The 22851-nt window shown below is 41.0% G+C and overlaps 1 protein-coding gene across 1 annotated transcript; it reads right to left on the reverse strand.

The window, feature by feature from the left end:
• Nucleotides 1-638: 638 nt before the first annotated feature.
• On the reverse strand, nt 639-18653 carry lad1 (ladinin). Its single transcript, XM_061258639.1, has 14 exons — nt 18433-18653; nt 14616-14741; nt 11601-11841; nt 10299-10375; nt 9322-9715; nt 8607-8708; nt 8253-8296; nt 7049-7091; nt 6640-6683; nt 5887-5953; nt 5384-5509; nt 4626-4715; nt 2185-2293; nt 639-946 (listed from the first exon to the last, which is right to left on the reverse strand). The coding sequence occupies exons 1-13, from the start codon at nt 18651-18653 to the stop codon at nt 2204-2206; spliced, it is 1665 nt and encodes a 554-aa protein (XP_061114623.1). The 3' UTR covers nt 639-946; nt 2185-2203.
• Between the last annotated feature and the right edge of the window lie 4198 nt (nt 18654-22851).

The following is a 22851-nucleotide window of genomic DNA, read 5'->3' on the forward strand; positions in this document are numbered from 1 at the left end:
CCTAATAAAGTGCTACCGAGAGTACATTGCCCCCCCCTCCATTTTTCTGCTGTTCCTGATCAGTCAATTGTATTCAGTCGCTTATTTAGTGAAGGTCTAAGAAAGCTTTCTGTATCTAGTCTTGAGTCTAGGCTTTTGATTGCCTTCAAAGTCTGTTATTGGGAGTTTGTGAAGATGAGGGTCAGAGATGTGCCAAGGAAAGCCAAGCAAGCCATGAGGCAGAGAAATAAGAAATAAAAGCAGTCAGAGACATTGGCCAAACAATAAGCTTACCAAAATACCAAACATCATACTGTGTGCAAGCAAGCATACCTATTTAGTTTAACTTCAAATGGAAATTAAGTTACATTCACATTGTGTAACAGAAACAAATGATTCAGCATTTTTGTCATTATCAAAATACTTTTATGGTTAACAAAACCACAAGTGCCTGAGGATGAGTGTTTGTTCTGTTTCCGAGTGTAATGAATAATGAATATGGGGAAAATTCATCATTGAAAATGAATGACAAACCTGTTGTGTTCAAGAATAAAGCCTTACATTTGAATGAACAACATCATATAGCCTAATAGCATTTGATAATTTAGTGAATATTGAGACAGAGTGATACAGACACAAGAAAAAGCAGGAAGCTTGGCAGTAGAAAAGTTGGTTTTATTTTGTTTTATATAGGTAAGCAGTCTTGTGGGAAGCAATAACCTAATGTACGGAACGGTAATGTACAAATTGTCTGAGCATTATCAATTGGCAGCATGAAAATTAACCCCTCAATTACGATATTTCAGCATTTCAAGTCTAATTCAGAGTTCAAGTGACCAATATTAACCTCAAAACCTTGAACTCCACCAAAAAGCTGGAAATCATCGGTAGTGCAAATAAAATGATGTCGCCTTCAGTAGAGCTCTCCTCCCCATGTGTTTTTGGTGATGTTCCTTAAGGGTACGAACTATGAGAAAAAGAAGAAAAACTGAGACAGCATTCGTAGAATATTATGTAAACATGTAGAGAACCAAACCCTGGTGTAAAATTCAGCTTTGACCAACTTGTCATTGCCAACTACCAGCTGTTTTAAAACATATCTTGAGCTGGTCCAAGCAATTTTGAGTATGGAGCTGGTCTGAACTGGTGAACCAGCTACCAGCTGTTTCAAAACATAGCTTAAGCTGGTCAAACCAAGTTGATTTTGAAACTAGTCTGAACTGGTCAACCAGCTACCAGCTGTTTCAAAACATAGCTTGAGCTGTTTTTATCAGCAGGGTTTATCCATTGTAATTTCTGCTCCACATTAATTTTCCCACATGAAGTGAGCTCAATTCGATTACCAACTCACCCGAACCGACGTGACGCAGAACTCATCGAGCCCAACAGCCACAACATTTCCAACAGTTCAGTAATGTTGTGCTAATTGCAGCATTGTGCAAATGAGTAATGCATTCTTACACGGGTCAGATGCTGTTCGGCTGTGTTCCCAATGGCGGCATACTCACAACTAAAACTCTTTATCGCAACACCAGATCTATTTATAAGCCCAAATGTTAATCAGTGACGCCCACGCGGATATGATCCAGTGTGCGATTGTGCTTTGAATCATGACCCAAAAATTTTACACCACATGCCTGAACGAACCAGGCCTTTTAAAAGATCTCATATTGCAATGAGTCCTCTTAGCATTCCAGACACACTTAGCCAAGGTTAATAAAGGTCATGGAAATTAAACTAGAAATCATAAACATATTCTTCTTAAATTGTTCCATATTTGTTTGTAGTTTTATGTATCAATGTTTTTATTTCAAGTTAATTTCCAAGACTGTTCTTCGTTCAACAAGCCTTTGAACCTGGGGATATTTTCCCAAATATAGCTTGAGTGCTATATTACTAGCATCATGACTAGCATATTGTGAACTTAAAAGCACTGCGCTGTGCTCTCGGTTCTGAACCTTTTCACTGCTCATTTCCATTGGAATATGCACTATGTTTATGCAATGAAATCAAGTTTTGATTTCTCACAAAAGCTACTCACAAAAACTTCTTCAAATCATATTAATGATGGCCTCAGCTTTGTTGTCACAAGTTCATGGCCAGGTTTAGGTGTGAAGCATAATGTAATAATGATAAATAATAATAATAATAATAATGAAATAATAATAATAATAATAATAATAATAAATAAAGTTAAATGCCTACAGTCATTCGGAAGGGGCTTCTACTTGTTGGGTGATGTTTTGGGAGGTCCCTCTTCGGCACGGTTTTCCCAGATGTTCCTCTTGCTGGCGATGTCCACATTTCTCAAGTCCTGTAATGAGAGGGTATGCTTAATTACTTCACTCTTAACTTCATGGTTTAAAGGTAACCGCTGTATCTTCTTCCCTGTATTTAGCATTTACAGAGACGACCCAGTGAAACAACCCTTCATTACACCCTGAAACTTCTGTATCTGTAAACCACACATAACACATGAACAGAAATGAGTGAGCAACATACATTTGTTAAAAATGATATGATTTTAACAACATTATATGATCATGACTGTGTGGTATAGTTTATCTTTGTAAGCCATGATCCTCAGTCCTGGCCAGCGCTGTCTGGAGATAAGAACCTAAAAGCCGTAAATCCTCCAACTGTAAAAGCTCGTTTTTTTATTGGATCCACGCAACTGACCTTTACCACTGTCTAAGTCCTAGTTTCAGCTCACTTTCTTATTGGCTTCTGCCTGGTACAGCAAAGCTCAGGAATGCAGCTGCTGACACCACAGTTACAATCACAGCACCATGTGCAACACTGCCATCTAGTGTTAAATGTATGTACAACTCTCACCAGTGGTGGGATGGAAGTCAGGCCAGGTGTTCTACCCTTCACCAGGATGGATATCTCCGCAAAATGTAAACCATTTTCCCTTTTAAAAATATTTTGTTCAATTATAAAAAAAAAAGTGCTGTGATGTTTTTAAAATTACTTAAAAGTATTTCAACATTTAATAAAATGAGTGCATGGTTTCGAAGCCATTTTAGAGTATGACACCATAAGTGCAGTAGCCTGATTTATTTGAGTGATAATATCAGACCAGTATTTCCAGAACAGTGAGCATATGTAACACATCAAAGCACTAATGGAAATTAACTTCACAGTTATAATAAAATAATAAATATTTTTTATTTCGCTGACATTTCTCCAAAGCAACTTACAGTTGATTAGACTAAGCAGGGGACAATCCCCCTTGGAGTATTGCGGGGTTAAGGACCTTGCTCAAGGGCCCAACAGCTATGCTTATCTTATCGTGGCTAGACCGGGGCTTAAACTACCAGACTTCTAGGTCCCAGTCAAGTACCATAGCCACTAAGCTATAGGCTGCCCCCCCCAGTTAAGTTCACAGGCCCAATGGTCTGTGAAGTCGTGGTTAATATTACTGTCCTGGGCCCAGGACTTTCACCAGGCAGTCCTGACAAAATAGCTTGATATCGTGTTGGTTTCAGCATGCTATTTGAGAATACTTGCGAATACTTTACTGCAGCCGGTATAAGGAAATGTATAATGGTTTCAGATTTACATTGCTTAATGTGGACTTTCTAGTTTAACTGCTAGTTTAATACCTCAACTGTTACCATCTTAACCTATAGGCCAGTGGAGGATGGGTATCCCGCTATAACTGGGTCCCATCGGGTTAATTTTTCCTTGCCACTGTCTTGAGAGATTGTCTTTTTTGTTTTGTTTACCTCTTGCTATCTGTGGGCTTAGCTCTGGTATTTCTACATACGAGGGGGCCTGTAGCATAATGGGTAAGGTACATGACTGGGACCTGCAAGGTCGGTGGTTCAATCCCCAGTGTAGCCACAATAAGATCCACACAGCCGTTGGGCCCTTGAGCAAGGCCTTTAACCCAGCATTGCTCCAGGGGAGGATTGTCTCTTGCTTAGTCTTGAAATATTCCATTATATCAAAATATTGAATGTTCTCATAGAAGTTACAGTTAATGCACATCATTATGCGGTGTTGACCTCAGTCCACACTATGAAAATATGAAAGGTTTATTCTAATACCAGCAGTGATAAAGCACACAAATGACACTCAGGATTCAGCAGAGTCAGACTGAACCCCAAACATTTCCAGTGACTCCTTTTCATACTTAGGGTGGCCTGTAGCATAGTGGTTAAGGTAAATGACTGGGACCTGCAAGGTCAGTGGTTCTAATCCCGGTTCTTAGCCACAATAAAACGGCACAGCCGTTGGGCCCCTGAGCAAGGCCCTTAACCCTCCATTGCTCCAGGGGAGGATTGTCTCCTGCTTAGTCTAATCAACTGTACGTCGCTCTGGATAAGAGCGTCTGCCAAATACCAATAATGTAATGTAATGTACTTACTTTGATCAAGAGTGTGCAATACACATAGTGGGAGCATGTAGACAATTTTGTGACACCTATCAAGTAGGCTGTAGTGTACTGACCATACAGCTGTGAATTAATCAGCCTGTCTTGTTGACTCGAGTAGTTCCTGATCTCTCACTCCCGGTCGCTATTCTACGATTGCACCAACTCTATTATAATGCTGGTAAGAGTCCATCAAGGGACAATTTGGGTCTGCCCAACATATCTCTCAGCGCAGGCAGAGGGCTTGGCTGTTCCGCACACTCACCGCCGGTGTGAAGTGGGAGCCAGACCCCTGCGCCCTGGTGACCCAGCGGTTGATGCGGTCCGAGATGCCTGCCGAGAACGTCCGGAAGTCCTGTCGATCCAGAACACACAGGGACAGAGTGAGCTCGGATCATAGGCACAGCAGCCCTGGGTTAAATTCGTGCTGCTATCTGAAACACGCTAACTCTTTAGATGCAGGCACGCTCTGAAAACACCTGCAGGTCCATGGGAATTTTCCAGTGAAACGTGGAAATGTAAATGTAAATGTTGGCTAACATTAGGAAGCACTTCTTGGATTACCTTTTTGTATAAGCTTTTCCGTAGTAGCCTAGCTGCTGTTATTTCAAGCAACTGTTCATTAACCGTAACTGTTAGCTGTCGTTAATGGCAGATATAATTTTTCGCCATTTTGTCAATGGAAAAGCATCAAGTGGAAGTATTGGGTTATACTGGATTATACTCCCAAAATCTAATCTAATCTAATTGCGGTAATGTTCTTTAATTCAAGCAGATGCTACCCGTACAAAGCAATAGTCGCTGAGGGTGGAGGGACTCTGGGATATTTTGCTAAGATGTTCTGTTTGGGATTAATCGATAACTGTTTATTAATGTTAGTGAAAATATATCAAGGAAATTCCTTCATATTTGCGTCCCTAGTGAAAGCACGCTCCACAAAACATTAGCCTAAACGTGACCGCTCGCGGAGGTTACCGCACGCGGAGGTTAGTGCGGGTACGGTATTAGCGGTTAGCGCGTCACCTGTCTGAAGGTCCCGTCTCCAGTGGCCGGGTCTCTCTCAAACAGACCCCTCTTCCTGGACACCTCGTCCACCAGCACGTACAGACCCTTCTGGGAGACGGAGGGCGATTTCACGTTCTCCGATTTCTGAGGAAAAGGGACGTGGTCAGGTACTTGTGTCCAACTGTTATGTACGCGTCTCGGTTGGCATGGTCAAATCTCAACAGATACACATGTAGAGGTCATGACTCATATTTCTCAAATCCTTTTGCGTCAGCAAAATATTTGTAATATTTTCTATATTTTTTACTGTAAAACGTATTTATAGTTTGTTGTCTATGTAGTCACCCACCTCCCCCGTTCTTCATTTCTCTGTAATTGCCAAAATGGAAAAATGTTCAGATTTTGAGCTGCTCCTTGTGGTGGTGTACCACCGCAACAGTAATTCTGCAGTGCCTCGACGATGGAGCGGCTTGGAGTGTTTCAAACCAAAATAAGAGTCTTTTCCCTCAGCCCATCCTCACCTGCACTGCCAGGGCCAGTCTGTCCATCTTCTCCTGGATGGTGCGTGAAGACACCCTCTGTCTGGAGCTGTGCGGACAGCAGAGTTCATGTAACCCCACACATTAGAGGTGGAGTTTTTTTAGACAGTGCTTGCCCTAGTCTAAAATCCAGCTGTGACCAGCTTGAAATTACCATGTACCTGCTGTTTCACAACATAGGTTGAACTGGTCAAAACATGTTGAGTATGAAGCTGGTTTGACCTTGGCAACCAGCTACCAGCTGTTTCAAAATGTAGCTTGAGCTGTTTTTTTCAGCAGGGTAGCCTACAAGTGTAACTAGAATGAAAAGCTACTGGAAGGCTCACGGCCAAATGCCAAAAAACATCTCGTAGTCAAGAAGAAACCACGGTGCTTTCCAAACATCTGTCCGAAGGGAGACCCGCCATTCGGGTGAACGTATTGGTTGCATCTCGCTTTTAGAGTGGGTGTGAATTACGTGACGTATGGGGCTGGTCTGAACTGATCAACCAGCTACCAGCTGTTTCAGAACCTAGCGTGAGCTGTTTCGTTCAATTGCTTTGTCAGCAAGTGTGTTCTCTCATATTATGATAAGTTTCTCTGGATGAAACCATATGACTGAATGAATGTGACGTAATGCATGCCTCCTTTTTCAGGTCTTTTGTTGGGTTAAGTTATTCAGCAGTCATTGAAATTAACAAAAACTGCGGTTAAAAATGTGTGGTTTGCCTCCAAAGATGGAGCAGAATGACTCACTTCCTTTGAAATGGTGATTGTTTATCTTCTTCCGGACTGGGGGCCTGCAAGGACAAAACACTGCCACTAAGGACTCGCCACAACAAAAAACCAGACTGATATTATGACTATATGAGAACAATAAATAATGAACAGACAAAAGCGTTCAAAGCCCTGTTTTTGCCATTTTTCAAAACAGATTTAGTGTAGATTGGAAAGCACGGCAAAATATATCCACTGGTCAGATACATAGTTTGCTGAAGTTATTGTGATGATTGTGAAGATTTTTGATTTCTTATTTCAAGGTTTTTCATGTCATGAAAATATATGCTGTAGATGCGTATTAGTTAGAAAATTTGTATTCCTCTTTTCATATTTGCATATTTATTTAAAGATTTTGCAAGTAGCTCTTGCATTCTGATAATCCCACCTTGCTGGCTTGAGTGGTCTTGGATGAGATACGGACGCTGGCGCTGTCAAAAGAAGCACAGTTTGAAAGCAGTTAGTGAGTGGATGTGGATATATTTCCTGAAAGGCCTAAAGACGTGGAACGCCTGTTCGCTGTAGTTTTTTAAACCAGGCTTGTAAGGAAGAGGACTTATTCTCAGGGGAGTCACAGCTGTTTTACCACTAAGTGAATGTTCTTCACTTTAATTGCTCCATGAATTATCCAGCCACACAAATTCATGTTGCTTAAAATATCAGCTCTTCACAAGCAACTCCTGAAACAGGACTGGTACTCTATCACCTTCTGAAGGAAAAGGTTCACCTCTGCTGTCAGCAATGGGATTTGATTTGATCATGCTTCCAGAAGAGACTGTGACCAGAATATGGCAGATGGGTCTGCCATCGTGACTGGAACAACACCACTTTTTTATGTCCGCTGAAGACTATAAATCAGCTGGGTCAACTTCAACAATTACACCAGACCTGTAATCGGCAGGATTCAAATCTCTGCGGGGGAAACCCTGATGGATCTGTTGTCCAGCGCCTTATGACCTGTCCATTGACCTGAACGCAGCGCCTAAGACGGCTCGGCCATCCTGACTTGCCGGCTGTTACGTAGTCTTAGCGATTCCGGCAGAGGGCCAAAATGGGCCACCAATATCATTCACAATAAAACCCACACGACCCATAATCGCCCGTACTCAAACCTGCATGGAGAAACCCCAACCTAGTCTATTGCCTTAACCTCTCGGCTAACCTATACTCTGAGTGTGGGGATTCCAACCCCAGCCTACAGAAAATGCTTGGACCTAAATAGTTGCTTCGTAAAAGTGATTTTGGCAGAAGAATGAGGTGGTTTACTCGTAACAAAAACATACAACCCGTAATTGGCAGGACTCGACCACGGTCAGGGAGACCCCAGTGGATTTCTACTCCATCGCCTTAACCATTCGGCCAGGGCTACCTGTCTGTTCATTTCTCCTGCCTTGTGATAACTGGTGATAAGTTGTTCTTCAAAGGCGCACACAGGAAGACAAGTACAAGGACTTCTGGAGGAAAAGGCTCTCCTGTACTCTCCGAGTGGGATTCCAACCCAAGCTCTAACGGAGATCTAAATGAAATGCTAATATACTTGCTGATATGATTTGCAGTCTGAAAATAATCCAGAGCACGGTGGTGTGCCTTACCTCCTCTGCAAAGGCATGCTTGGCTCCTCCTTCTTTCTTGCCATCTGTGCAGAGATATGGAGAGCGTTTACAATTTGAGTAACATTAGCAATAACGAATTGTATAAAGTATTATTTCAATTATTTATGCTCTGATTGTTTTCATTATACTTTAGGAATTGCATATCTTATCCAGAGTGACCTACACGTCTCACTAATATGCTGGTACATGCTAGCATAACTAATATACTAACAGGACTTACTGTAGTATTAAAGCCAGTTTATAGTCCGGTGACAGAGGTTCAGTATTGTACTCATAGGTATCGTGTACATTTGAATGTACATGGTGTGGTGTTTTGGAGGGTGTGCACGTTACCCTGAATGACACGGCTTTGGGGCTGTTCCTGTGGAATGGAGTTTCCTCCGGGTGCGGAGTGCCAGTGACCCCTTCCGCTGCCGACGACTCATCCCGAGATTCCTGTGAGCAACACAGTACCAAGATACACACCACGCATCAAAGGCTTTTTCAGTGAAGGTCGAAGAATCCATAACCAAAAATTACATTTACTTATTTATTTTTTAAATGCATTCAATGTATGTTATTACAAATATGAAAATATATATGTAGCCTGTGATTACATAATACCAATAAGTACTTTTATTTTTATATACATTTAGCTAGTTTCTGTCATTTTAGTTGTATTTTTATCAGGTTTTTTAAATTTAAACATTCTTTTTAAGTCTTTATTTCTTCAACCAATCTGATGTTATGAATGGTCTGCTGAAGTGCTTCAATTATGGCTCAACAAAGTTTCTATGTTAATGCTTGTTTAAAAGGTTAACTGCGTTAATATTAGCACACTTGTTCTTTGTAACACAAGTAGATGCAATTATTGTTTTGTAACACTAGAGGGCTGTGTTGTTGCTGTCGTCATAGTCGGCCAGCTCGATTTAAATTCAGAGAGTGTTGTGTAGAAAGCTCAAAGTTCACCAAACACAAACCACAATAAAGCAGGTAGTGGCACAGAACAAACAGGAAGTAAAGGTGTCTGCCCCCCGCAGAGGCCTGCATTGATTGGCTGAGGGCTCACCTGTGTCTCTCCATTCAGCGCGAGTGAGCAAGTGGTCCCGGGGGCGGGGCTACGGACACGCTCCACTGGAGACACTGTGCGGAAGGTGCCCGTGGGGCTGAGGGGAGAAACCACCCTGCTGGGTGATCTGGAGGAAGTGGGGCTGAGGGGAGAGAGCACCCTGCTGGGTGATCTGGAGGAAGTGGGGCTGAGGGGAGAGACCACCTTGCCGGCCGATGCGGAGGAGCTGGAGCTCAGGGGAGAGACCACCCGGCCCGTCCCGGTAAAGAAGGTGGGGCTCATTGGAGAAACCATCCTGCCACTCCCTGTAGAGGAGGTGGGACTGAGGGGAGAGACCCCCCTGCCGCTCTCTGTGGGGGAGGTGGGGGTCTTGTCCATGGAGATGGACAGCGAGCTGCAGGGGGTGACAGGGAGGTGACACAAGGTCAATTTCAAAAGGGAGGTCGATGATGACATCATCTCTTCGTTTGCTACACCAACTATCAAACATGATGAGTCAGCGGTTACTTCATATCTTCTCTTTCACTGTGGGGGGTGGTGACATTTTTTGTTGATAAAACCATCCTTTAGTAAATCTTGAATCCCTAATTTCTCACAAATACTGATCCATTTTACGTTTGACAACTTTACCCTTTAATGTTTTGAAGCAATAATCTCTGTAATGTGTTAATTTGGACAAACCAAATCTAGTGTTTCATACATAAGTGATGTATAAATACTTTTGTCTGGCACATTAAGTCTAATGCGAAATGCAGTGCCAACCCTTCAAAACTGCATTCTGATGGTTTAGGCCATGATCGTTACACAGCAGAACCTGCACCTGATGGCAAACAGAAAGTACTGTACAATGCTGTCACCAAAGGACAGCCTTCTCTGACACTGATAAGGATAATGAAGTCCTAAAATGCCCTATGTGTAGGCCGCCATCTTGGGGCTGATAGCCAAGGGAGTAAAGGTCAGAAACCAGTTGCAATCACCTCACAAACAGCCGTGACGTTCTTGTAGGAGTCTCCACGTTTCTGCTGTGGCTGGGCTCAGAGATGTCATTTTCACCCTATAATGACATTGATAGAATTATTCATATTAATACCCCAAACACCCCACCCATGAATATTATGCCACAATATAAACTCCTCCATAGATATTATACCCTTAACTTCTCCATAGATATTATACCCTGAGCTACTCCATAGATATTATACCCTGAACTTCTCCATAGATATTATACCCTGAGCTTCTCCATAGATATTACACCCAAAGCTTCCTTATGGTTGCTTATTTTCCACAAAGTAATTTTCAGCACAGGAACGTCATACAATCATGTGACAATGTAACCCAATTGAGGTAAAGGACATGTTAATGTAAAATAAATATGAAATGAAAATATGTAGCAAAATATAACAGGCAGGCCAATGGAACCGATTCCCCCGCTTATTGCAGAAGCAGCTCCTTGGCGATCAGTATGCAAGTCCAAACAAACACCACGGCTGTGCTCAGTTCCTCTGAGACGTGGATATCTGAGCCCTCCCACAGGCAGCCTGCCACAGCTCTCTGATAATGGCCTCCCGTGTAGATGATTGACAGCAATGTTCAGCTCGTGGGAACGGCTGAGTAGAGCAGTGCCAAACCGATGCAGGGGGTACTTACTCTCCTCCAAGAACAGGCCGTTTTAGTGACTGTGTCTCCAAGGGTCATTGATAGCAATGAACCTCTGTTCTGATTGGCTGCCAAGCTCCAACTAACTGAACGCCATCTGTGCCGAGCGCTCGGATTCGTTCCGGCTACAAGGCGTATCATTGTGATGTCATTACTTTAAGGCATTCCAAACAGCTCGTTTAAATGCACATTGCCTTCATATTGATTGTGTGGACTTATTTGGGAACTGGGCCCTTTGATACTTTCACGGTGTTCACACCTTGAACTCCTTTATAATTCACATAGCAATGAAAATGTTGTTTCCGACAATATGGGATTTTATTAGGTTCAATAAGGCCAAAACACACACCTAGGCAATGGTTCTGGATATACCAACTCTGATCGAGTGCTTGGTATATCCATCCAGGGTGTGTCCCATTAGCCTCCTCCACTCCGTGCCCTGGAAACAGGTCTTTGTGGACTCCCTCCCTCCACTGGGATGCAGCCTTCCGTTTACATGGCTGAACACTCCGCCGGGGGGAGTTGGAGCCGTTTTGTCCGTCAACTTCGAAAATGGGTCAGCGGAGTGGAGGAGTGTGCATTTCCCAACCAATGGGACGCACCCATTGGCACAGCAGACTCACCGGGCTTCCTGCCTCGATGACGTCAGCGGCGCTGGGCGGGGCGACCTCGGGTTCCGAGCTCCGCCCCGGTCTGTCGCCGCCCACCTCTGCCTCCTGCCCCGCCTCCTTCCCCTCTTCCTCATCGTGCTGTTGCCTCAGCACCTCCATGTGCCTCCTCCTCCTCCTCTCGTCCCGCACCCGCAGCATCTCCACAAAGTCCACCGGGGCGTCTGGGTCTCCCCCCTCCACCGCGTCCTCTGAGCTGTGCGCACGACACGGTACATCAGAAAACATTTCGCCAACGCGATATCAAGTGCATATCAAGGGCATAGGACAGACTACAGAACAGGTTGGCTAAGGTACGATTCACTTTACGTTGTAAAGTCACGAACGCAAGTCTACTACGCGAGGTAGATGGGTCTGTACTGTAACTGCAATACAAAGACATCTTCAACTTCGGGAACTATGGTACCGAGACGAATACAAATTCAGAAGTCCTAAAAAATTCAACAAGGGGCTAAAGATAGAGAAAATGAAGTGGCAATAGCTTAGGGGACTCAGGTACAGTGTGAAGAGATGAGTCTTTAGACTGCGGTGGGAAATGGGCGGCACCTGAGCAGTTCTTATGGGGATGGGGAGGTCGTTCCACCACTGGGGAGCTAGGGTGGAGAAGCTCAGTACGCAGTAGACATGCACACATGCAGCACACACACACACACACACACACACACAGACGCAGTTGTCACACGCACCATAAACTCTTATCTACGCTGATCGAAGCACAGACACACCCTGCAATAATATCGGCAAGATGGTCAGTTGATCTTTTTGGAATCTTATTTCATATAGTGACTTTTAAACTCTGATTGTCACCTTGTGAGTTAATTTCCCAGGAAATATAAAACCTGTTTTTTTTTTTCCTTTGTCGGTTAATCTCAATGACTCAGTTAGGGAATTCCCTTTCCATTTACTGTGTCGTCTTGGATCATTAGTTTTATTTCTATAGAGATTGAGGTGCTTGTATGTAAATATTCAGATTATTCCACAAGGGAATACATGTATTCTTCTGCATCCATGGGCCATGTTGATATTCAAATGTACAGATCAATTAATAAGCGCACACCTCGCAATAATCAATTAAATGATTTCAACTGAGATTTTTCATGAGTGTTGCACTTGACCTGATAAACCTCATGTAATATCCAAATAGGATAGGCGTTTATTGAACAAAACTCATAAAGTAGACCAAGGGAAATATCTACCAATGGCTTCCAATCACTTCACAACAGTACATTGCCATGCTTGTTAATGAAGCACAACACATGAAAACCAGTTGAGGCATTATTTGTTTAACGGTAACCTGTTTTCATAAGCGCTGCCTCTGGTATATTCAGAACATTTCAACTGACAGCCACATCGCCATCAAAACCTTTTAATATTTACATACAGTATATGCCACATACTCTCAGAGACATTACACAGACCTTGTCTAATCATATACATTACATTACATTAATGGCATTTGGCAGACGCTCTTATCCAAAGTGACGTACTACAAAGTGCAAAGTGCATACCCATAACCAGGGATAAGTGTGCTGAAAGACCCTAGAGGGAAGTACAATTTCAACTGCACTACAAATACTATACAGTATGTACCCATGCACATCCACTTTACCTGAGCTAGTTACATCTAACCCACAGACACAGACATTAGAAACATTTCACGGATTGAACACCTTACAGACCGTGATAATACCACCATTCACTAGGTTTCCTTGCATGAGGAAAACTTAACCAGACATTCCTTTGAAAACATTTGTAGGATTAGCATCAGTTTACACAGGGAAAGCATTTGTGTCAGCACTCAAAGTCCTCATTGTTCCTGCAAACATTGTGCAAAAAGACAAATATCCATGCTATTAATATAGCGCACCTCATTAATGTGCAATGAGGCATATTTCACATACTGTGGTCCCATCTGAACAGGAAAAAGCAGTGACAAGGTTGTTGATCTTTGGCAAATACTTGCCATCTTGCCAACATAGGTATACAGCACATAAATTATACAATGAACTCATGGGTCTGAAAGCAGAATCCCATGTCTGGAGTCTTACAGCCTTTTAGCTTATTTCCAGTATACAGTTTACATGCATGCTGCCTTGACTTGGTGTTACAGGTTTTTCTGTCTTTTTTACTGCATATCTGGCAGCAGCATGGTGGTTTGAGGCTCATTTGATACTTTGGGCCCTTTATCACTTAAAGCTATTTAGCCAACAAATGTGGTCCATACAGTATCATCATAATTTACAGCTGACCCTAGTCTGACCCCCCCAATTCCCATAGAAATCCATTAAAAAGCAGAGTTTTATCTTGTAGGACAACTTGAAAATAAGATATCCAGAGATTGTTGATATTGCGAGGTCACAGACATCAGGAAGTCATGGCATGCAAAGGATATGAAAGAAAATACTAAACATGACTACTTTAATTTACATAACCTTGCTGTGTCCCAACATTTTGGTATGTATAAACACTGCAGTCATTTCTACATGTTCAAACAAAAATGTTAAAAAATTCCCTTGATTAAAATCTGACAATGTGCACTTTAACTATTTTTTTATTTTATCACAAATCTCAGGGGTTTTGGAGTACAGAGGCAAACAAATAAATGATGGGTCTTTGTCCCAAACATTATCGAGGGCACTGTATGTTAAATAAGACTGAGGCAATAAAACTCCATAGACATGCTTAGATAGATATATCAGCTATTAAAATGACAAAAAGGTGAAATAGAAATGCTTCAATAAATGGGAAAAGACAAAAAGTCAAAACCTTTCAAAGGCATTAAGTGGTTCTAATGTGAACCGATTTTTTAAAATGTTCCATTACATACTGTAGGCCTGGCTTCAATTAAATATCAGAATTAAATATCGGATATTAAAGTTTTAGTGTATCTATAAATCAAGGTTTGGTAACTGTGCTGACAGTTTTGACCAAAAGGCTTGGAGACTGGCGATTGGACAGGGGCAAACTCACCTGGTAAATGCAGGGGGCAGATCCTCAGGGGAGCTGTCGCCCGGCTCCGTACTGTAGGTCCGGATCTTCCTCCTGCGTTCACGTTCCACCTCCTCCTCATCCTCCATCGTCCACTGCCGCGTCAGACTGCACAAGGAACAAAACATTACAACACATCATTCATTTTTATTATGTATTCTGGCACGTTTTATGTCACACAGTTAAGGATATTTAGGCAATGTCATTTCTTTACTGGAATTAGCCAAAAATCTGTTTTGAATGGGTATCAAAATTATTACATACAGTGCAGTCTGTAAGTATTTGGACTGTGGTACAATTTCTATTGCTTTGGTACTGTCCTCCAGCACATTGGATTTGAAATAAAACAATAAATAAGAGTATATTGTCACCTTTACTTTGAGCATATTTGCACCCTTAACAAGTGATTCAAGTAGTAATTCTATCTCTTTTTATACATAGTCTCACCATAAATAATTGGGCAGTTGGCTTCTCAGCAGTTTCTGATTAGTGTTTTGCGGATCAGTTGTTGTGCCAGTGAAAGTCAAGAAAGCCACTATGAGGCTGAGAAATAATAATACGGAAAAAAAACCAGTCAAGAGACATAAGCAGCTTACTGAAACAAACTGATTGGAACATTATTAAGAAGAAAGAGAGCACTGGTGTATGTTTGGAATCTTTGCCTTGCTGTGGGATGAAACAGCATCCAATGAGTTTGGAGGCATTTGGTTGAACTGAGCAGATAAGATGCTTCTGAACACTTCAGAATGGATTCTGCTGCTACTATCAGCGATTACATTATCAATGAAGGCACGTGAGGCAGCACCTGTGGCAGCCATACATGGCCACGCTATAACACCCCTAACACTACGTTTCACAGGTAGGAGGAGGTGCTTTGGTTTTTGGGCAGTTCCTTTTAGCCTCCATGCTTTGCTCTTGCCATCACTCTGATACAAGCCATTCTTAAGCTCATCTATCCACAATACCTATTTCCAGAACTCTGTAGGCTCTTTTAGGTACTACATTGCAAATTGTAACCTGGCCATTCTGTTTCTGTGACTAACTTGTGGTTTGCGTCTTGTGATGTGGCCTCTGTTTGTGTTCTGTTTGTGATGTATTCTGTGGTCAGTAGTCACTGACACATCAACGCCTGCCTCCTGAAGTGGCTGTTCTTCTTAATGATGTTCCAAATGTTTGGCCAAATGTGGTTGACAAATGACTCCAAAGGCAGCCAGTAGCATAGAATCAAGACTCAATACTGAAAGCTCTCTTATACCTGCACCAAGGGAGTAATTTACTTATGGATTAACTAATGCCTAGATTTATGGAGCTTTATGGTAAATTTTGATCTTTTTTAGTGAAAAATTCATAATTGTTATATATGTTTACATTACATTGCATTTAAGAATTTAGCAGAAACGTTGATCCAAAGCAACTTGGACAAGCGCAAACATAAAGCTTTATGCAAACAGCAGAGCCAATGCAAAGTCATCAGTATCAGAAGGGTTGGCACATAAACCTATGACATATTTGTTGCAGAAACAGGTGCATGAGGATTTAGTCAATCGCGAGGGGACTGAGGATTTTATGCTTTAAGTAGCAAATGGGTTTGTAAGCCTAACGTTAGAAGTCGCATAGCTAGAACAAGGAAACCAATTATAAAACATTCCTTTAACATTGAGGGAAACATAGTAGCTATTCTGCATGACCAAGGCTCTGAGAACTGTCATGGATTTGTTTGCGAGTGTTAGTGGATTTTGAAGTGTTATGGTTTTTGAAGTGGGTTCAGGTTATGTTACAGTTGTGGCAATACATACTAAAACATCTCTGATTAGCGCTGCACTATACCATTGAATAAAGTACTTAGCATTAACTCCTTTCAGTTATCCTGCTATACACCCATAATGTACAGGACATTCTGAAGGCTGTAAGCTCTAAGTTGAAATAAATAAGTTTGTCTCCATTGTAAATATGGGTATGGGTGTGCATTGCAAATATACATTGCAATTGTTAAAAAAGGGGGTTTGGGGTTCTGGAGAGCATTATTGATTTAATTAATATAACTGATATTTCAGCACATTTTTATGTTCTCTTTTTATAGTGATGTATAGATTCAGCACTGAGAGATGAGGAATGTGACAGCATCGTTCCAACAGAGGCATACATATAGCCTGCAGGGAAATGCACCTCACCGGTGGACCATTGTGCTGACAATTATTTACAGTTTCAACATAATATCTTGATATTGCTATATATTATAGATATATTTGATACATCCCTTAGGGCTATGCCTATATTTATGTCATGTCATTAACTCAATGTATAAACTGTCAAATATCCAGTGTTAACTCTAATAATGTTTACTCTAATATGTAATCACTTTGGACCAGAATAAGCTATGTTCCTTGAATCAACACCGAGGACTTTACTGCGTAGTCCTAACATTAGTGCTATACGGTATTAAAGCATATACCCTAGCGTAAAATTCAGCTATGACCAGCTTGAAATTACCAGCTACCAGCTGTTTCAAAACATAGCTTGAGCTGGTCAAACCATGTTGAGTATTGAGCCGGTCTGAACTGGACAACCAGCCACCAGCTGTTTCAAACCCTAGGAGTTTGAGCTATTTTTGTTGAGCAGGGTAGCCTACAAGTGTAACTAGAATTAAATCGTTGTTGCCACTGGAACGCGCACGGCCAAATGCCAAAAAACATGCCGTAGTAAAGAAGAAACCAGGGTGCACTCCAAACACCTGTCCGAAGGGATACCCACCATTCAGGTGAACGTATTGGTCGTATCGCGCTTTTGGTGTGTGTGGATTGCAGCTACTATTGCTGTTGAATTGGCAATGGGTTTGGAAAATTGAATATCGATGGGATGCCACGTGGTTTTGGAAAAAAGTTCACAAATTTGTTTTATGTTAGCAGATTACTGGTGCCTGACCTTAGAGAGTGATAATGAAAGTGCAAGCAAACGCAGGTTATTCGTATTGTTAGGCCACATATTTAGTTCCCTAAACATGGTCTAGCTATATCTCCTTTTTACATTTCTCCTGTGTGTAAATAGATAAGTGTAAGTAAATAAATAAATCCTCACATTCTGCTTTAATTAATTAATTAATCATCGCGAATTTTCGCACACGTGCTTTCAATACACTTTGGACCTTTTGCTTTTATCTCTACGCAAGTTAGGGAATCCGCGGCTGAAATTTAATTTGGCGTTCTGGGATTAAGGGCCATTAAACGAATCCCTCAACACGGTTTCTTTGTCTAGAGAGGATATTCAAGACGCAGTCAGATGCAGTAGCCTGCACCTTGCAGCTACAGAAAGGGGAGTTCGCAGTTGTGCAGGTATTCCCTGTTGATTCTTCCCTTCAGGCAACTCTTGTAGCCTGCGTTTCAGGTTTCCTATTTCTTTACAGAAAGGCATGGGTGTGTAGTCTATTCGTGATTATGAAAAGTATATGATAGCCTACTGAGAATGATTTGAAATCGGTTTCAGAAAATTACCTAAAGCACCCAAGAAATGATAAAAAATAAAATGTGTGTTCTGTATTTCTTCGATACACAGTGGACCCTTTCTTTAGGTTACTTAGTCGAAGTGACAATTAGCCCCATTGTTGGTTTACTTCATCAAATATTTCCACCGAACTGCATAAATGTGGACATTTTTTTCTGAAATGACAACAAGCTCTCATTTAACTTGACGATATTTCTTGTCCCATCACCTCTTCCATGTTGCGTGCGTTACCGCACAGCAATTGCAGGCTACTTCAAGCATGTAGAACAAAAAAAAAAGGATTTAAACTATTTCAACTTACCTGGACAGAGCCGACCAGTTCTTCCGACTAATTGACATGATTGTTTTTATACGATTAGTCCACGCTGTTATTTTTTTGTTGTTGCAAAGAACAGTCTTATTGCTTAGACTGACTCCGCGACTTTCGTGTTTTTCATAATCCCAGTAGCGACAGCGGCAGCCTACTGTACATCCACCTTTACCCCGCACCTCTGAGAGATCACATGACTTCTGCGATACCATTGTTCGGTGCGGTCATTTACCTATCCCAAGCAACTTCTAAATGCTATTTATGCTAATACGTTGATGTTGGCAGGATTTCATTTAGGAAGTTTTTAATTCTTTTTTTTTCTTTTCTCGCTACTGTAGCCTAGTGTTATTATTTAGCTTTTGCGCGAATGGACGGTCTCACCTGTAGGCTACTTGAATGAGCACGCAGATGGGCAATTTAAAGTGGCACCTCTTCGCCCCTGCCGGTTACAATAGCCTACCCTCGCTCCCCTCAAACTCCCCTCAAATTTGACCAATTCGGAGTGAAATCAAATTCATTCACCAGTTAATTGGCGTGTTTTCTGCTTTAAACCCGAAAGAATAGCGGTATGTCTATTGACAAAACTGCACAAGAATGTCCCTCAGCTCAAGGCATAGAACGTAAATCCTTTAGCAATGCACGAATTAACACAATAAATAGATCAATCAATCACAAGAAACATTTTTTGACAATATATTAAATGTATGTACAGCACCATATACTGCCTTTTATATACTTTGATATTGAATATTCTCTAAAATTTCTACATGTATGGTTTACGTTATATTGTAAAATGTAATGAGCATAACATACTTTATTATATAGTCTTTTGAAGCATACTTGGAAATATACTGCAAGCATTATATTCCAAACATATAATACATAAACAGGAAAAATAGTATAGTATAGTATACTACCATAAATACAACATATATTTGTAACATATTACAGTATATTTCTTTTCCATAAGGGTGGCATGATTTCATCAAAAAATAAGAACACAGTGTGGCTGAGAAGTAGACTTTATTGAACAGGTCATTGGACTGTGGCAAGCATTCACAATTCATCCGCACTGCATTTCTGTGTGTTTGTTCTGCTGCAGTGACCACACCTTTATTAAGAACTGCTTTCTGTACTTTGACCAGGACAATGTATCAACAGTATAAGATGCTTTAAGAAGCAACTTCTTAAAGACACGCACCCATATTGTCCAACTTCCTGTGCAGAATGAAGATATTTTTTCTTTCACCTCCCAGGTTCATTGTAATTGTATATTGTCTAACTGTATGTTCATTCACACAAGAAAGTTTTATTTCAGATTGTGAAGCAAAGAATACTTAAATTATGTGGCACCTGTTAGTACTATGACATGGTATACTGCAGTAATTAAATTAATAGTTTGATATCCTTTTGCATATATATGTGGTAGAACATGGTTGGGGGACCCTGTTCATGGAGGGCCTATTTCTCCTCTTAATTTATTATTATTTAACAATTGGGGGTTGGTTGACTTGCTCAGGGACACTTCGACTCACCTGAAGACTTCCGTGTCCCTCTTGTGAATAATAATTGTATTATTGTCTAATCTAAAAGTGAACCAGCATTGGTGTTTGCTAACCGAGTATATTAGCATTAATCCAATCCAAAAAAAGAGTCTGTATTCAGGAGGGGCAGTTACTGTGTGAAATTACTGTCAGCACCTTTCATGTCGTGTTTTGGAAAATAAACAATATTCATTAAAAAAATGATTAAATCAGTGCATCTTTTACCTCTGTAGTTAGTTTTTAGCAATTATTTTCTTGAGTGTTTTGTTTTCCTGAACACATACAGCTTTAGAAACCATTTATCATATACAGAGCCATGAAAAATATTTGCCCCCTTCCTGATTTCCTCTATTGCATATTATGGCACGCCAGTCTTGACTTGAACTGTGGCAGAACCTGAAACAAGCAATTGGCGCTTGAAAATCTACAAATTTGACTAACATAAAATTATAGGAAGTTTGGTTTCTATAATTTCTGCTAAACAGTTATGACCAGTGTGACCAGTTATGTCTTAGGGGGCAATGACTTTTTCACAGGTTTGTTTGATTAAATTGACTTTTTCATTAAATGTTATAATAATAATATTTAAAAATGTGTTTTGTATTTAACCTGTTCCCTTTGTCAAATATTACATTTTGTCTAAAGATATGAAACCATTCAGTATGACAAATATGCACTAATAGAGGAAATCAGGAAGGAGGAAAGTACTTTTCTATGGCACTGTATTATAATAATTGATTCATAATAGGCTTCTGAACTGAAGAAGAGATTAGGGAAATCAGTTGATTAACAAGGCCATAGCAACCATGAAGACATTCTGCTCCACTGAGTGTAGCGTAATTAATTCCTTGCTGAAGATCCTTCATTCGGACACAACTTTAGAAGCCATTCGATGGAATGAGTGCATATAACTTATTGTAGCCATTGGGAGCACTGATGGGCCAGATCATATTTGCATTGGTACATATCGCACCACCTGAAGTCATGTCAATGATACCATGCATGCAAATGGCCTAAGTCATTCAGTCAAGCAGCAATCATAGAATAGGTCGGCCATTGTAATGTCGTTCGCCCTATCGCGTGTGAATGCTATGAGCTGACAGATAGCACCCGATTAGTCGGGCGGATTTACATGCAGATCAGATTATGCTGTGGAAAAGGGAGAAAGGTCTGGATGCTTAAATTGTTTTATTGCTATGCAGAGAGCGGCCAGTCGATCGTTTCACCTTCGCTGTTGTGGAGGAATGGCTCTGACTCTCGATTTCCATATTTTACAGTCCCCCTTGAAAGGTTTTGCAGGTTAAACCGCTGTCAGAAGGCTGGAGACCGGGTGAATCGATGTGGTGAAACGGGAGACGCTGTACAGCGTATGGCCAGACTGGCAAACTGTCAAGAAGGAAATGAAATCAAAAATAAAAGGAAGTAATTTAGAAGACCAAGTAGGATTATGAAATACGACTAAGAAAGTGCTCAAACTCTTGAACAAATGTCATTGTAGGACATTTAGCAGGCTTTCCATTCATTTCCATTCAGTGATCCACTGTGTGCTTATTAGATGTCGTTTATTTCTCTGTGATAAAGTTAAGGTATTTAACAATGCCTACAGCCTTAGAGTCGTTTTATAATAGCATTTTCAATGAATGATTTACATATGTTAAAGTGCTCAGTGAAAATCCCAATGGCATGTGACCCCTTAATTGCATATGATAGGACGAAATGCTGAGATAGTGTAAGCATTCTGAATGGACTTTGAGCCTTCCAAATAACACCTTCCAAAGTGTTAAGTGTAGCTAGACGGCCATCACAATATGCTCAATTGATGAGCCTTTTCACCTCTTAATACACACTCAATGAGCACTTTATTAGGTAGATCTGTACACCAGCTTGTTAATGCAAACATTTAATCTGACAATGATGTGGCAGCAACTAAATGCATAAAAGCATGCAGACGTGGTCAAGAGGTTCAGCTGTTTTTCGGACCAAATGTCAGAATGGAGATGGAATGATCTAAGTGACTTTGACTGTGGAATGATTGTTGGTGCCAGACTGAGTGGTTTGAATATCTCAAACTGCTGGTCTCCTGGGATTTTTACACACAACTGTCTCTCGAGTTTGCAGAGAATGATGCGAAAAACGCATCCAGTGAGCAGCAGTTCTGCAGACAGAAACGCCTTGTTAATGAGAGAGGTCAGAGGAGAAGGGCCAGACTGGTCAAAGCTGACAGGAAGGTGACAGTAACGCAAATAACCACACATTACAACAGTGGTATGCAGAAGAGCATCTCTGAACACACAATACATCAAACCTCTTAAGTGGATAGGCTACCGCAGCAGAAGTCGAATAAAGGGCTCGCTGAGTGTATGTCCTCATTTGAACAGGATGTCAGTACACTGGATTAACATTAACTTTTAAGATGTAATTGAGGGCTGAGCAGTGGTTCTGGAACAATCTTTATCTCTGATTAGGAAATCAGTGCACAAAAAGAAAATGGCTAAACCCAAAGATGCATTGAGATATCTTTCTGGTAACAGTTGATCAACCATCAATCATTGATAAATCATTGATAAAAGAAAAACAATTTATTAATTGGTGCTGAACTGCAGTATAATAATACATATAAAGTTGATATCTTCTTTAATGTTGTATTGTTAATCTCAGACCTTACAAATTTGTTTTACATGCTAAAATGATAAGTGTAATATAATGGCATCAGTTGAACATAAAACTCTATAGCACACGTAGACTGAGGGAATGATTGATTGTATCGGATTCCTGCAGGGTTTGATACAACATTAAATCTTATAAAATAGAACGCAGTCTTTAAGGTGACCGAGCTTAGAACTGTGAGTATACATTTAAGAACAAG

This window comes from Conger conger, chromosome 10 (assembly GCF_963514075.1).
Source record: "Conger conger chromosome 10, fConCon1.1, whole genome shotgun sequence".
In the NCBI taxonomy this organism is placed as follows: domain Eukaryota; kingdom Metazoa; phylum Chordata; class Actinopteri; order Anguilliformes; family Congridae; genus Conger; species Conger conger.

What these genes read in the sequence shown, in the direction of transcription:
- lad1 (XM_061258639.1), bottom strand. Translation starts at nt 18,653, where the DNA reads ATGGTATCGCAGAAGTCATGTGATCTCTCAGAGGTGCGGGGTAAAGGT. An exon ending in AACTGGTCGGCTCTGTCCAG is followed by an intron (nt 14,742 to 18,432) that starts GTAAGTTGAAAT and finishes TTCCTTGTGCAG; the next exon opens with TCTGACGCGGCAGTGGACGA. An exon ending in TCATCGAGGCAGGAAGCCCG is followed by an intron (nt 10,376 to 11,600) that starts GTGAGTCTGCTG and finishes ATGTCATTATAG; the next exon opens with GGTGAAAATGACATCTCTGA.